Raw genomic sequence first — 16,403 nt, 5'->3', positions numbered from 1 at the left:
ACTGGTGAACTGGGCCTTTTGCTCCCTGTAAATTGTTATGGAGTGCTTATTATGTGTCAAGTCTCACCCTAAGCTTTTACTTGCGTTATCTCATTTCATCCTTACAAAAACCCTATGTGGTAGGCACTATTATTATCCTCACTTTTGTGGTGCAAAAACAAGAACTGAGATGTCAAGTAAGTCACCTGCCCAAGGTCACAACCAGTGAGAGTCAGAGCCAGGATTCGAAACCAAGCAGACTGATACTGAGAGCCTGACCTCTAAACCACTATGTCGAGCCACTTCAGCTGCTTAGAAAGCCGGGCTAGCTGACCCTGAAAAGACTTATGGCCCTTAGACATTCCTGACTGTGGGGTTGCACTCCTCAGACAGATCTAGAATACTTATGTGCCATAATCCGGTAAAACAATCTGCTTTTTCGCTTTTGCCACATACTTGAGAGATAGATGGGTAGGCAGATGAAGAAAGCATTACCAACAGGTTCATTTGCCTACTGGCAAAATGTGACCCACACAGATGAGTTGCTGCTGAGTGTTGCCACCAACAGGAGCCTTTGGAGCTAAAGATGGCATGCAAGTGACCAGCTGTTGCAAGGACACATAAAGGTTAAATAACTGTTCATCCTTGTGCATCCAAGGGAGACTATCCTTTCTTGTTATGAGTTTGCTGCACTGGCATGTGAGGGCACATGGAATGTGTGCCTCCTGTGCCCCATGATGGTGTAATGTCACTGTGAACATGCAACCTGCCTTTGGTGGAGCCCCTAGCAAGCCCAACTCAGTTACTGTTTTTTTCTAAATACATTTTACCCTATAGCCTGTTTCTTTCTTATTTTCAATCTACTCCAAACATGACTACAAAGCAAACGACATATTCTACATGCCCTGTATGACTTATTACTTTTTAATAATGTAAATAGGTGAACAGAAGCATTATTGATCTTCAGTGTCTAAGCATTTAATCACTATTAATAATGTAAAAGGTTTTTATAAATATGTAAAAACAAGAGTACATTAAACTAAACGACAGCAGTAATTTGCAAAGCCAGACATTTCACTCGCCATCGCTAATGGAGAAGTGCATTTAAAACACAAAATCCTATGAGGGTTAGTGCAACCGCTGACAGCAAGGTCTGGCCAAACTCATCTGTCTGTTTTGTAGCCATGAGAGGCTGATCCCCACATCAATCCGTGTCAAGCGGCTACAACAGAGATTGCTTAATATCAGCCCACACATGTATTTTGTTTGGCCCAACATTTAGAAATTAGGAGCTGTCATATAAAAATTGGAATATCTTCCTTCTCTAGAAAATTTACCAAGTTTGGCATCTCTGGGCCCACGGGCATGGCAGAGGTCGTCTGGATCAAAGTTGGGCCAGCTGCCCCTCTGGATGGGATATGACGTGCCTCTCTACCTCACCATGCATTGTCTCCCTTACACCTGGCTCACTTCCCTCACTTTCCATTTCATGCCTGGCCCTGCTGGCATTTGAATTTGTAACCTCTGGACTACACAGCTTCTATAGCCTTCCTTGGAAAGACCTCAAGTGTTTTTTTTCTTTCTGATCTATTTCCCTGAGAGTCTTTAAAAATCTAATCTTATCTTTTTACTTAACTTCTGAACCTGTAGTATGTTGGTTTAAAAAGAAAAAGAAGGTGAACAGGAACTAGAAATCACAACTGGCACCTGGCAGGAAGTAGATGAAAAATGAGTGAATGAGTGAGTGGCTTAGTTGTAGTGACACGGAAGTGCTTTTCTCATATTTGCTAATGAAAAACTTGTTTTGGTTACCTAGAACACACAGATGATATTAGGACCAAATAAGTCAATTCCCAAATGCAGAGCCTAAAGGTAAGATGACTGTTCTCCAAATAGCACAGGAACAAATTTATAAAAGACGAAGTGATTATATAACAGTAGCAAACTAATTACTCTTTTTTTTAACTTATCAGACATTCTACCACTGTCAGAGCCTGTCCATGATTGACATCATTTGTAACTTTATATAAGCATCAATAATTCTCTCTGCGTTCAGTGGGCTGGATAATGAAAATTCAGAGACAAGAAAAAATTAGAAAATAAGGAGCAGTATCAGGAAGTCAGTAGGATAATTGCTGTTAACTGGCTCACTTTGGCCTGCGTCATTATTCGGTGTCATGAGAAAACCACAGACAAGTGCCCCAAAATGAATTGAGATACTACAAATGCCTCGAGTATGGCATTTTTAGCAAACTCTTTACTTACCCAAGCCTTCCTCCTTCTTTACTATACCCCACTTGATAATGAAATCTTGAATCATGCTCCTGATTATTCATGCTACCTGGTAACAGCCATCATTACTTATCATAACTTGTTTAATAAAACATGCCTTTCTCACTTAGTTGAGCTGGGAATTTATACCATTTGAAATCCGGTGAATGGAAAAATGAGTTATTGAATCAAGACTTGGGTTAAGGGGAAGGTTGCAGAAATATGGTCATTGCTGCAGAAGCTGCTGATCGTGAATATAGAGTAAGACATAAGAATAACCATACTTGACAGGTACCAATTACTGTTTTTTAAAAATATGTATTTTGTTGGAATATTAGTATTTCCAGAGTAACTGAGGACTTTAAATTCCTTAGAAGAGATAGTAAAGTCCTCTGCCATCTCTAATGTAACATAATATCTCGATATCATCTCATTTTTTAAAAAGGGGTGAGGATGTGTATTCATCCACTTAGCAAATATTTTTTGAGTACCCATTCTGTGCCAGGAACTATGTAGATGGAGGTAAACATAACAATCACAGTCCCCTTATTCACAGAATTTCCCTTACACTCTAGTGGTGGAGGCAGTCAAAACATCAAGTGAACACAAAAATAATTAAATCAATTACAAATTGCAACAAGTTCTGTGGATTATGGAACATCAGGTTTCTAAGGGAGCTTGAATTTCATCAACTCAGTGGTCTCGAATTCAACTGCTTTGATGGAGCAGACAGGTAACCTAAATGGATGTAAGACAAGAGGTATCCTAGCAAATGAGGCAAAGTCATTAAACAATTACAGAAGTGAGACTGACCTGGAAGTTTTCAGCAATAACTCAGAGATGGGACTAATTGACACAAGTGAGCATGAAGAGCTGCTAAAATTGACACACACAGGAGGCTATTGATGACTTGCCAGAAAAATACAAAGCTTATTTGCACAGTGAGCAGCTTAACTATTTGCAAGAAGTTTCATCCTTTGACATTTGAGGCTATAAATAATTTTTTCTACAATTTAAAGTGTTTGTATTAAATAGATGAATTCAAGGGAAAAAACAATCATCAAATAAATTCCCACTTACTACAATGAAAAAATTCCCATTAACCACACATTGGCGTCTTTTATAACTAGATCCTAGAGTTTCATTCAAGATAATCCATATTGTGGAAGGTTGATCATTTCACTCTTAAGATTGATGAGCAATCCAATGTTTACTTGGTTCATTTATTCATTCAGTGATTGGCACTGTCCTAGGCTCTGGGCTACAGCAGATAAAGTGCCTTCCCCATACAGTCTAGTGAAGAAGACTGATAATAATGAAAAAGGTAAATGTCACATAGGTATGAGTACTGTCAAGTGAGATTTTAAAAAAGGTTAGGGACAGAGAATGGCCATTTAGACAGAGTGGGCCAGGAAAGACTGTCTGGGGAGGTGACACTACAGCAGAGACCTCCTAGCATTTATATGTTAGATGATCTTGGCATTTATCTATCTGTTAGATGTTTCCTGCCACCTAGACCCTTACGCAATAGATTGTCACACAAGCTGGAGCCTGGCGGTGACTTTTAGGGGCCCACTGAATGAAGATTCTGCAGTATTGTGTGAAATATAAAGGTCAAACAAACCTTCCTCAAGGAATTACTACCTACTGGTTACTGTACTAGGTTTTACTGATAAATGGATGGGATGCCTGTCCTCCAGGAGTACACTGAACAAATTTAAATAGCTCAGGCGAGCTGAATAGCCTCTAGAAAGAGAAATCAGCAACAACCCTAGACCATTTAGCCATAAAAAAGAAAAAAAAACAAATAGCAGATTTTCATCAATTATTGTTGAACTCAAAAGAGAACAAATATATAGAAACCTCTTACTAATTTGGAATTATGAAAAAGAAGAGGTGAGAAAAGCTTACATTTTAGAATATTTACAGAGAAATACAATGTTATTACAGTATTCAATTCACATTCAGCTTTGCCTATGTACAAGTAACCCCTAGAAGGTGTATAACATAATCATTCATAATTTTGCTGAGGTACAAATTTGAATCCATATGCTTTGTGTTTAACTTTTTCATGAATCTGTTAGTTTAGGACCTCCGAGTCTATTTGCTAATGGCAGATTTTTCTGTATTTTTAATCGAGGAATGTGTAAAACATTATATCAGGTACACAACCAGGGGTTGTTAAACACACAATGCAACAATTGTTGCATAAATTGAACAAACTAAGGACTAGGGGAGGCTCTTCCTAAGGCATCAGCATCCGCAAACCTATCTTGTGTTGACCTTTCTTTCTAAAGGAAGGCACTGCACGTGACCTGCCTACATTTAGAAAAGCAATCCAAGTGTGGTTTGGGTTGGCCATGCTTCCTTGTGATTCTACTCGTCTTCCCTTGTTGCTTTTCCTGAGCAACCTCCTTTGCTTATCTCCTCTGTAGTTGTTGTCCCAAGTGGGAACTAAGATTGTTGCTACTTGCTAATAAAGCACTTTGATCTCGTTTATATGAAAGGCGTTACGTGTGTGAAGACAGGATCTCCTGATTTTCAGACAACTATTTTGTCTAATGCTAAAGTTCAGGAAACACATGTTCAAGACACATTTAAAAAATTACAAAGTGATGAAGGTTCCAAGATTTATACTGCTGACTAGCTCCTGAAATCAGCAGTCAACACCTAAAGGTACCAAAAAGAAAGAAGGTGTGACTTTCACTTCTTTGCAAATGCTCTTGGGAAAAGAAGAATAAAAAGAAATCAGAGCACAAATCTTCAAAAAGCTGTTCCATTGGTTATTTGTGATATTCTGAAACTCAGATGTTCTGAGATGCTTAATAATTGTAATCTGTAATACCTGTAGCTATCTACAGCTTATCTCAGAGTGAATACGTATCTTCTAATATTTTATCTATCTTACTACTCAATTAGGATCAAAATTCAAAAGGCTCAAATCCTTATTACCTACCTCTTAGCCACACTATCATCTCGCAGTGTCTCTATCTGGTTCTATCATCTAAATTTGCCCCGAGAGAGGGCAGAGTAAATGCAAGTTTGAAGAGAAAGAAGGAATGACATGTTGTAGCTCAGCTCCACCACACACCTGCACAGAGAAAGTACTCAGCAGTTGGTAAATGTCTACAGGTAACGATGTCCTATGGATAGCACCATCTTGGTAGGTGAACACTTTCTTTTCATTTGTAGCCACATTTTTTGCATCTTAAGAAAGATCTGCGGTACAGCTCAAAAAGTCGAAAGACCTTTAGAGTCCAGGTGAAAAAACCTCCTCCACTCTACAGCTTACTAGCCGTGTTAACTTGAGCGATTCTTTTTAATATCTCTGAATCTGGAATCCGTTTCATCATTTTTAAAACAGGGCTAATAGTTGTACCTACTCAGGGTTATATTAATATTAGATGAAATAACATAAGGAAAGTGCCCTGCATAGCACCTGACTCATAGTCAATGCTTAATAAATATTTTATTTGTACAAATATATATATATTTGTATATAACATGTATATTTAATAAATATCAGGGCACATAATAGAATATAATTTGAAAGATCTAGTTCAAAATGCGGTCATTTTACTGGGTTATTTTACTGTTATGGCATCTTCGTGAGGTGACTAAGGATATCACAGGGAAGAGCTGTTGTTCTCACTTTCCATGAGGAACAAATGAGGCCAAGAGTAATTCTCTTTCTTAGGAAAAGTCAAAACGGTGATTACTAGCAAGCCAGAGCTAGACCTAGTGTGGATAGAGCTGGGCCACACTTTTTCCTCCGTGGAGGGAAGAGTAATCCACAGCCAGGCTACAACCAACAAGACAGACTTTCCCTATATTTAATGACTATCCATTATTTGAAAAGCAGATTCACAGAGAAGTGACAGGAAAGGTTAATGAGGTTAATAAAACCCCATAAGGCTGATTACAAAGATAAACCATTTGAGTCATGGATAGAACAGGCAGAAAACAAACCAAAATAATAATCATAAGTTGAGACTATTCAAGAGTTGCAAGGGCTTACAGGACAAATATTTCAGGATTCAAATTCTGGACAAAAATAATCATGTGTCTAAATGAAGCAGACTGGCACTTAGGCAGTCCTGAAAATGTGACTGTGTCGTCAGTTTTCTTATTGCTTCAAAACACTTGATCTTTTTCCCATTACTTTGGGGATCTCAGGCATCCAAAGCAAGCCTACTTTTGACAAGCAATTACCAGGGCAGATGGGAAAATGGCCACCCTACCTCAGGGTGAGTGCCCCCATTTTGTTTTACTTGAAACATCACTAGCCATGAGGAAAATAATTCTGCTTAAAAAGCTATCTGCATTTTCAATAGCACCACCTTTCCCAAAGTCCTAGAATGTTGATGGGTAATGCTCCCAGATGCTATTAATGTTACCCATTTGGTAGGTATTATTTATTTGGGGTAGTGACCAACTGAGTAGGATTAAATCGGCCTGCTCTATTTAAGTAAAAACTAATGAGATTTTATTGGGTTTGCATATGAACATTCACTGCATTCGCATTTTCAGAACATGAAAACAGGTTTATGCTATAACATTAAATGTTTTCATGGTGCTGTGCCAGCTTAGATAACATATATCAAAAAACCAGCATGTGTTGTGTGGAAAACCCCCAAAATATCTGAATATTAGAACCCTCAAATGTATTTAAATTATGAAATACCAGATCATAATTACATGGTAATATATAAAAGAATAATGGGGTTAGTGTTCATAAATTAGGCATTTGAGGAGGACTATTCATTCATTCTTCCCAATCACAGGGGTACTATTTAATTCCCTGAAGTAGTCAATTATCAAACAAAACTCCCAGGATGAGAAAGTCATAATGCACAATCCAGAATGCTGGCTTCTTAATAAATGAACTGTAAGGCATCTGGCACGCAGCAACCTCAAAGTAGTCTCCAAAACCTTTGAAGCAGTGCCATGAGGGTAGGTCGCAAGTATCTTACAACTTCATATAAAAATATTTGATTTGAAATTCGATGAAGCTTTCTTGAGCACGGGCTGTATACACCAGACACTGGGAAGGACGCAGAGAGGAAAATCACACAGTTCTTGCCCTGGAGTGACTAATAGGAAAGACGGACCTATAATTCTCATCCAAGACAGGCTATGACAATTGCCATAACGTGGATATGAGCACTGTCTAATGAGAATAATAGGAGTGGGGAAGAAAGTGACACTTATTTGGGACAGATAAATCATGTTAAAACATGTTTTTCCATTTTATAATCTCTGGATTTGAAGGGGCCCTACCGTTCATCTTGTAGGCCAACCACCACTCTGTCATGACAGTTTCAATATAACTCCCCAAACTACAGTTTTGCAAACCCTTTTCCAGAGGTTTATATGGAAGAGTTAAAAATTCATGCCTCACATTTCATAATGGTAAGATTCTCAACCACTTGGTAGCTTGCCTGCCGTTACATGGTTTATGCCCCCTGCCTCCCTTCTCAGGAGTTCATACACCATAATTGGCTGAGTATGTGCTAGTCTTGCTTTCCCTAAAGCAGTGGTTCTCAAAGTTCAGTCTTTAGACCAGCAGCATCAGCACCACTGGTGAACTTGTTAGAAATGCAAATTCTTGGGCCTTACTCCAGACCTGTGAATCAGAAACTCTGGGAGTGGGCCCAGCAGTCTGTATTTTAACAAGCCCTCCAGGGGATTCTGATGCATGATCAAGTTTGAGAACCTCTGGTCTATATGAGAGGAGTACCAAAGAGGACTGAGGAAATTCCACAGTCCCAAAATTACACTGTAAAGAGAAGGTCCTTTATTCACTGAGTGATGGCAGTGGATAAGAGGACACCATAAACCCTTTATCCCAGCCACTCAGATGTATTTGCATTCCAATAGGGCCTCCAGAAGCAGCAGCGCTTTAGCCCAAATGACACAATCTACAACTATAGAATTTTACGGTATAATAGGTCCATGGAGATGTCAGGAGAACCATCGAACCACACCTCATACGCAGCAGGTTTCTGTCCCTTAGAGACTTGAACCAACTGATAATGACTCATAGAGGAATTTACGGGGCAGGATTCCAATACTAGTGAGCAGAGGATTCACAAAGCCTCTCCCTTCTCAGTCCTTCTCAATGCTCTCTCTTGACTAGAGCTGTCAGCTGTGGAAAGGATTTCATCTGTTCTTAGGGAGAAAACAACCTAAGCTGCCCACCTGCGGCTGGATCCCCTGCTGGCCAGGTCCTTGATTTTGAATGTTACCCTTCAAAGGTTGCTTATGCTCCTGTTAGCAACAAAAGCAAATAGTTATAACTTCCCTAGCTCTGAGCCTCATTTTCCTTATGAAAGATTTTAATCAGAAATACAATGCAGTAAATTACATCTTCTTTCAGCAATTTAGTTTTCAGCCTTGTTTTTCAAACCAACTTTTTGTGCTTGAGGTTAATGTTTTGCCTGAGGTGTTGAATGAATATTGAAAATTTGACACCGAAGACAAAACACAATAAATAAGGGAAGAGGAGAATGGAACCAAGAGTCTATTGAAGGCTAGGGATAATTTGACTGTGCCATGAAAACAGCAAATACAGAATGAATTAGACCTTTTGCATCAGAACTGTCTAACAAGCAGCTTGTTAGTTAAATAAGGCCCTTGGTAAAGTATATTCTGACTTGCATTTCCCAAGATGCCCTGTTCTTCAGACCAAGCTCCAAACACCTGGAAGATTCAGCATTTAGTTAAAGGGAGAAGCAATTCCTTTGGGCTTGCTGCTTTAGCATAGTGACAGCAGATAGACAGCTTGGCAGCAACCTGTATTCTCCAGAGAAGAGGAAAAGAGACGCTTGTGAGGGGTGTTCTTCCCTATACATGTTTTTAAAGTCACATTGGACATGTCCATCTAAGTTCAGGTTCTCTTGCTCTAACCCACAACAGCGGAGAGAGGCTCTTGTTTTTAAAGATTGAAGAAAGCAAAGCATCGCATCCATGTCTGTGAATCAAAGATGGAGAGCCCCAGGCAAAGATGGAAAGCATGCAGTACCTGCCATTGAGAGTACACGAACATACACACACACACAACCAACACAAAAGATAGTCACACTGGGCACATACTGCTGTACACATGTGCAGGACCCGCTTCATGACAGTCCAGACAGTAGCTTCTAATGTCTAGTTTGAAAGGTTCAGAAGAGTTCTGTATATTATTTAATTGAAAAAGTTTCAGAAAATGACAGGTCCTTGAAGGATTAGGACTCAGATTGATGGTAGTTTGGATGTGGCAAAAATGTAAGAGTTCATGATATTTCCCCAAAACAGGCCAAAGACAGGCCAACCCTGACTGCCTTATTTAGATGGTGATTTGAAGAAGCTGGAGACTCTCTGGGAGAGGAAACAGGGAGGCACCACAATGAGAATGACGAAAAGCACAGAAAGTAGGATTGTGGTACTACCAGAGACAGACCCCACCATACACACCGCACGGCTTCAACAAGGATCTCACCTAGGAAAAAGATGAATTATACAGGCTGCCTTGGATGTGAGAAGCATAATCAAAACAGATTATATAAATTGGGGAGAAACTCCATTCTAGTGGCCGTGTGAATCAGAAAAAATAAAGCAGATACGAATCTACCATCCACAATTAGGAAGAAAATTGTGTTTAGAAGCTGGGAGTGCACAAAATGGCAGTTGAGCGGAACGAAGTAGCACAGTCACCATACTTGCCAAGAATATATATGAAGTCTCCCTAAGGGCCATCTGGAGCTGGAGTCGCCTAAGGAAGCGAGTAGATTCAAGAGCTAAAAGAAATGGAGAGTTTGCCAGAGAAGATTTTTCCCTAGGTTTCTGCGGGCAGTGCCAATCAAGATTACTGCAAATTAAAGAAAAATACTTTAATACTATCCCAAAATTTAGACAACTTACACTGACGCAGGATGACTGATGTTGGTCAAAGATTATAGTAAGTACTAATAATCCAGGAATAAGAGGAGCTAGGAGTTATTCTTGTGAAAAATGGATGACATGGAGTGTGTAAATAATGGGAGCAAATGCAGCAAGATACAGGGAATCTTAGAACATTTAAAGTCTAATACATTACAAAGAGAGTTCAATGCTGATAAATGTAGAATAATAAGTTTTATGGGGCTTTATCATCTGCTGTAAGTTGGTGTGGATCATAAAATATGAGGAATAAAAAAAGCAGGGAGTTGAAAGACAAGTCTGCACATTATTTATGAATGATGAAGAGTGAAATGAATGAGAAGAAGAACAGGTAGACAATGTCTTGAATAATGATGACTTTGATGAGTCGTTATCACCCAAATCTGTGTGCTTCATAAAATATGAGGAATATTAAAAAGCAGAAGAGTCAAAAGACAAGTCTACTCAGAATGAGATACAGAATGAAGGAAGAGAGGAATGCAAGAGAAATGCATAGAATAATGATGACTTTTATGAGACTTTCACTCACCAGCCTGGATCCTTCATAAATATAAGCTGTATAGAAAATAAAAGAGAAGCAAAGAGAAGAGACAGGTCTGTGTCTGTCATAAAATATGAGCAAATAATGCCAACTAGGCCTGACAAAATAAAAACAAAAATAATTGAGCCTAGTACAGCTGTGAGAAGACACAATGTCTAGATTAATGTGAACAAATAAAATGAGTGAGTGTAGAATTGTCTTGCCAATAGGGAATCAGCAACCACCCAGGTAGGCAGTATTGTTGCAAAGGCCACCTTGTTAACTGGTAGAGCCTTGGCAAGTTCCAAATCATCGCCCACCACACCCCCAAAAAAGCCATCAGCACTTAGGGCTCAGGAAGCAATATTTAACGGATTTTTAAATGATTCAACCTCGCTAACACAGTCTTCTCAGCCCCTCTGGCTCCAATCCCTATATAGTTTGCAGGAGGTTTTCCCAACTTGTTTCTACTTAATCTATACCCAGCTTGTCAAGTTTTGCTTTGTAAAGACCTTCAAAAGTTTACCGTGTGAAACTAGAGACATCATTTTATTTCGTTTCTTGTTACATTGGACTTAGAACCTGGGACCAGATCTGTCAGGATTAGTTCAAAATTCAGAATTCAGTGACTTTCAAATACGTGTCTTCTCTATTAAAACAAATGGAATTTTAAAATCTCCCCAAAAGAGACTGAGGGAATCAGACAAGGCAAAGCAAATGCCAGTATGTCATTTGCATGCCACTCAGAACCGTGATTTACAGAATTCATGAAATGTGCAGCTCATTGGAAAGAAGAAAGCCACTGATCCATATCAGAACTAGAAATGTTGGTCTGAGAGCTCTATATACAAAAACACTAATAGCAACAATTATACTCGCTTACCTTTATGTAATACTTAAAGGCTTGTAGTTTGTGTTGGGGACAGGCCTTAGGTAATGCAAGATAAATCCTACTGGCATAATTTATATTCAGTTCCTCTGATTGCAATAGAGTTTAGTAGTGGAGCTTATTAGCTATAACATATAAAGCAAACTTGGGCTGGTAACTATCTTTTGCTTTTTCAGAGATTTTTCTTTTCTCTCTCAAATGATCTTTGTGGCCAAGAGCCTTTAGATATGTTGCCTTGACTTACTGATTCTGTTCCAAGAATGTATAATGCCAGAGTGGAATTATTATGGTTACTTTGTAAAGTGGTGTTTGCCCAAATAACGTGGACCTATTTAATCCAACATTGAGCTTCCTTGGATACCCTGCATCTCACTTGGTGAAAAAAACAACATCGCTGCTCTAGGAAAAATCATTGACCTTGCCCAACCTTCCTCAACCCTACCAGCTTCAACCATAAAATGTGCATTCTAGCGCTCAGGGATGCCAAGATTAGGATTGGACTCTGGCGAAAAACTCTTCCCACCCGCACTCTCCTACCTGCCCCACTCCCACCCCACTGCCCCCAATAACAGCAGACCAGTGAAAAATCTTTGCTTGAGATTGGCCCCTGGGCACTCTTCTACACTGCCAAGCTCCTGAAATTTGTTACAACTTGTTGGCGAGGCTGGAGCTGAAAGTATACACCTTTTAATGGACTATGCCCCAGGGAGAGAGTCCTGTTTAGGGGCTAGTTTAATGGAATCCCATTCTTTGGCAAGGATGACACTCCTTTGTTTCAAAGGAAAATCTACTGAAATATTTTATTTCAATTAGGCAAGAGAAAGAAGATACTATAGTCAGGGATCATATCTCTTTTGAAGACTTTAACTCTTTAAAATTAACCCAACTAAGTCTACTTTTTTTATTGTTTTCCCAGAAAAAGCAATTTGGCAATATGTATCAAAAGCCTTAAAAATGTTCATACCTATGTATGTAAAAGAATACAGTATGCTCACAACAAAATGATATTGCTGATTCCCTCTGGGAAGAAAACCCGGAACTGGGAGAGAGGTGGTCAGCAGGGACTTTAGTCATATCTACAATATATTTATGTATTAACTAATGTAATTGATTTTAATAAGCAAAAAATATCCTTCTACAACTAGGACTATGTCTCAAGGAAATAATAAGAAATCCAATGCAGAAAAAATTAAGAAACAACTAAATGTCTTAAAATAAAGAATTGATTAAACAAGTTAAGGAATACTGTTTAAGGCTATATTATATAATAATAAAATGATATATTAAGGAATTTCTAATTACATTGGACAATGTGAATAATATACTGTTAACTTAAAAATATCAGGATACAGAACTATGCTAAGTATAATCCCAGTTTTGATGGGTGAAAAAGACAAACATATCCACCCCAAAATGTCAGTAGTTACTACTGGCTGGTGAAATTATTGTTTTCTTTGTTATACTTGGCTGTGTTTTCCAAAGTTTCTCCATCTTGGCTTCTAGAATCTAGTTTCAGCATGCTTTTATATTTGCCTTTGATCTTTGTTGCAGGCGTGCTTGTGTGATTCGAGGCCAAGTGGTGGCCGTAGATGGAACCCCTCTGGTAGGGGTGAATGTTAGTTTCCTGCATCACAGTGATTATGGGTTTACCATCAGCCGACAAGATGGAAGGTATGTCAGTATTGCTTCTGATTATTATGAGGGCCAAATACTGACTTCTAGTCATGTGTCAAACCAGGACTTGGATGATACATTGTTTGTAAGCCCATCTTTCTTCTAGCTATATCTAGAAAAGTCATTGGTGATATTTATCTCCTCTATTCCCCATCTAAATCAAACCAAATTTCTCTTCTAACCCTCCGCTATTACTCTCAAGTCTTCTTGAAACCTTGGCCATGTGGTAAGTTTTCTAGCCTTCATCTAATTCCTTTCGTAAATCCATCTTCAAAATTCGGTGAGATTGTGTAGGTAATAAAGAGAGAGCCGTGGAACACTTAGGCTGTTCTTCCATGATAGCCTCAAAATATTTCAGAAATGAAGGTGTCGAAAAGGTTTTTTCCAAAAGTAGAGAATTCACCTACATTAACACTCTTTGTCAATGTGTCCTCCCTAGACTGCCTACTTTACCAATGGCTGCACCTCATTGACAGGCAAGGCCAGCATAACCATTGCCCTGTAGTGTCTGTATAGCCACAGTGTGTTAACCTTAAGCACCGACTACCAGGCTGCTTTCTAAGGGCTTCTCACGGTTCTCTGAGACCTGGGAAGCAAGACTACTAAGTAAAATCTTTTCATCCTGGAAAAGGATTTGCTCATAGAAATATTTTTGTTGCTGTCATTTAGGAAGACATTTGTTCAGAATATTTGAGTCAATAGGCCCAGGTGTCCAGCTTAAATGTACCTATTTATCAATCTCAGGAACATTGTAATAATAGCCTTGAGGAGCCCTAGTCTCCAGGTGGCTACCCTTAAAATGTCCTACTCATAACATGCTGCTTCCATACTTACACAAAGAGACCTGTTGGCTTGGTGCTTTATCACAGTGTGAGAGACTATCTCATTTCAAGGACCTACAATCAAACCTTATTAGTCCTAACCACTTCAGAATTGTTAACCGTTCAACTTGAGCTATGCTGAATTTATTTTTTCAACTGCCTGCCTAAAAAATGCTTATAAAAATTAGTTAAAGAAGACAACAAGGAAGAATTTTAACCAACTTATGGAAACAAACTGTTTTTAAGACTTTGGTAAATCATATGAATGATTTGTATGTAAATGATATTGCTAATTATTAACTAGCTGCCTGTTCATTATAACAAACTCAACAGAACTACTCTGGGTGCAGGTATACACACACACACACACACACACACACACACACACACATTGCTTGTATATATAAGAAGTAAAAACTACATTTCCATTCAAATATTCCATAATCAGAGCTCTCTACTAATTGAAATGGATCTTTCTCTCAATTAAATCGAATGATGGAATTTTGGTAGTTCACTCACCAGTAACTGGTACACAAAACTAGCCTCTCCCTCACCAGCGTGTTCAACCATGAGCCAGAAATTGAGAAATGAATTGTTTCTTTAAATAGAATATATCCTCAGGGACATTTGACTTCTCATGGAGAATTCATGGGCCCTCAGTTTTTTTCTAGCTTGTGTATAAAGCTTTTGGTGAATTATTTGATATTCACAAAAGAACCTAAAAGAAACTTAATATCTAAAAAGTCTAAAAATTTCTGTTTTCAGGTTACAGAAAACATTAAAAGGGGACAATTTTTGTTGTTATTTTTGTTTTTAGTTTTAAGTAAAATGCCAAGACCCTCCTCTGCTGAGCTCACTGTGAGAACTAGGTTTGTATAGATGACAGATGCTAGCCAGAGGCCCCTTTGGCAATAACTCTCCCCTCAGGCTCCACGTAGGGTATAAGCATTCAAAAGATGTGCCCTAAGTGCCAACCAAACTGTCCCACTGTCATCTCTTAGACATAAAGTGACAATGTGATGAGAATGTCCATTTCTATGTTTCTGCTTGTTGCTACCTCAGATTAAATATATTTCAAAAGTAGGATATCAAAAGGAAACTACACCTGAGGGCAAAAATATTATAGAATGGCTGAGATTAGCGTTTACATACCTGGTAGACAGAGGATGATATGCAAGAAGCTCTAAGGCCCTCTGTCTCCGAATCTCAATCCCACCAGTCTGTCGCCCACCCCTGTCGTTCCCATCAATGGTGTCACTGTTTTGGATTAAGCTATTGACTCTCTCAAAGTCCCTGTTAAATGCAAATATGTTATGTGGGTCCATCCATTTGCACAAGTTAATTGACAACTTTCCCTAGAGAACCAGGAAAAGTCTAGGTCAGGGGACCAAAATGATGTATAAGAAGCAGAGGAAGGATGGGAGTGGAAGACGGGATCCTCTAAAAGTAAGAAGAAATTAGATACGCAGATTGGGAGAGACCAGAGTAGCAGAAAAGACAAAAAGGCATTTCTAAGGGAAAACGAATATATCTGAGTATTTGCTGTATGCCAGACGTTTTCATAAATACCATTCTGTTTCCTCCTCACAACTTTATGAGATAGGTATTATTATTATCACCCTCCTCATTTGGCAGTTGAGAAAACTTATTCAAATGAACACAGCTAATAAAGGTACAACCCAAAATTTGAACCCAAGTAATCTGGCTCTTATCTTCTATGATTTACCACCTTCAATTTAGATATATAACATGTGCTCAGTAAAGTGTTAAAAGAGAATTATTAATAAATAGTTCAGCTGGTCGTAAGCAAAACAGGTGAAGCATTGATCTTCTTAGAAGATTCTTGAGAACCATTAAAGGTCTCAAGAACTTTGTTAGGAAGACTTTGGAAGATGAAGAAAGGATTCCCACTGATTCCCCTCAAGGTAAGAGTTTGTTCCTTTCTAGATACCGTAAGGCAGACATAACATTTGCATAGGTTTCAATAGTCTTCCACCTGTGGATAGGACTGGTCTGACCTATTATGGATTGACTACAGTGTCCAAACAAATGTGCCCTCTCCCTGGGGTCTTTTATACTCACTATCATATGACTTTATAACCTGTTCTTAATGACCCGTGCCAACGGAGATCATTTGTGGTGGGGGAAATCCCAAAGGATTAATCACTCAGACAGCATTCTATTTGGCATTGGAATGGTTTAGATGGATTTTTGGCTACAGAGCCACCTCCCTGGCAATTAATGAGTCAACCACATAGTGTTTACTGTATATAACAGCTAGGTGGGAAGAGGAGAAATGTGTCAGTCAGGGTTCTCCAGAGAAACA

At 38.8% G+C, this 16,403-nt stretch overlaps 1 protein-coding gene across 2 annotated transcripts in view; it reads left to right on the top strand.

Moving 5' to 3' along the window:
* TENM1 (teneurin transmembrane protein 1) overlaps nt 1-16,403 on the top strand; it is a 735,241-nt gene that overhangs the window by 578,612 nt on the left and 140,226 nt on the right. For both annotated transcript variants that reach the window (XM_023633984.2, XM_023633980.2), the window contains one exon: nt 13,134-13,253. In XM_023633984.2, the coding sequence (XP_023489752.1) occupies nt 13,134-13,253 (120 nt within the window). The remainder of the gene's footprint in view (nt 1-13,133; nt 13,254-16,403) is intronic.

Source organism: Equus caballus, chromosome X (genome assembly GCF_041296265.1).
Source record: "Equus caballus isolate H_3958 breed thoroughbred chromosome X, TB-T2T, whole genome shotgun sequence".
Taxonomy (NCBI): Eukaryota; Metazoa; Chordata; class Mammalia; order Perissodactyla; family Equidae; genus Equus; species Equus caballus.
This window is presented reverse-complemented; position numbering and strand designations above follow the sequence as displayed.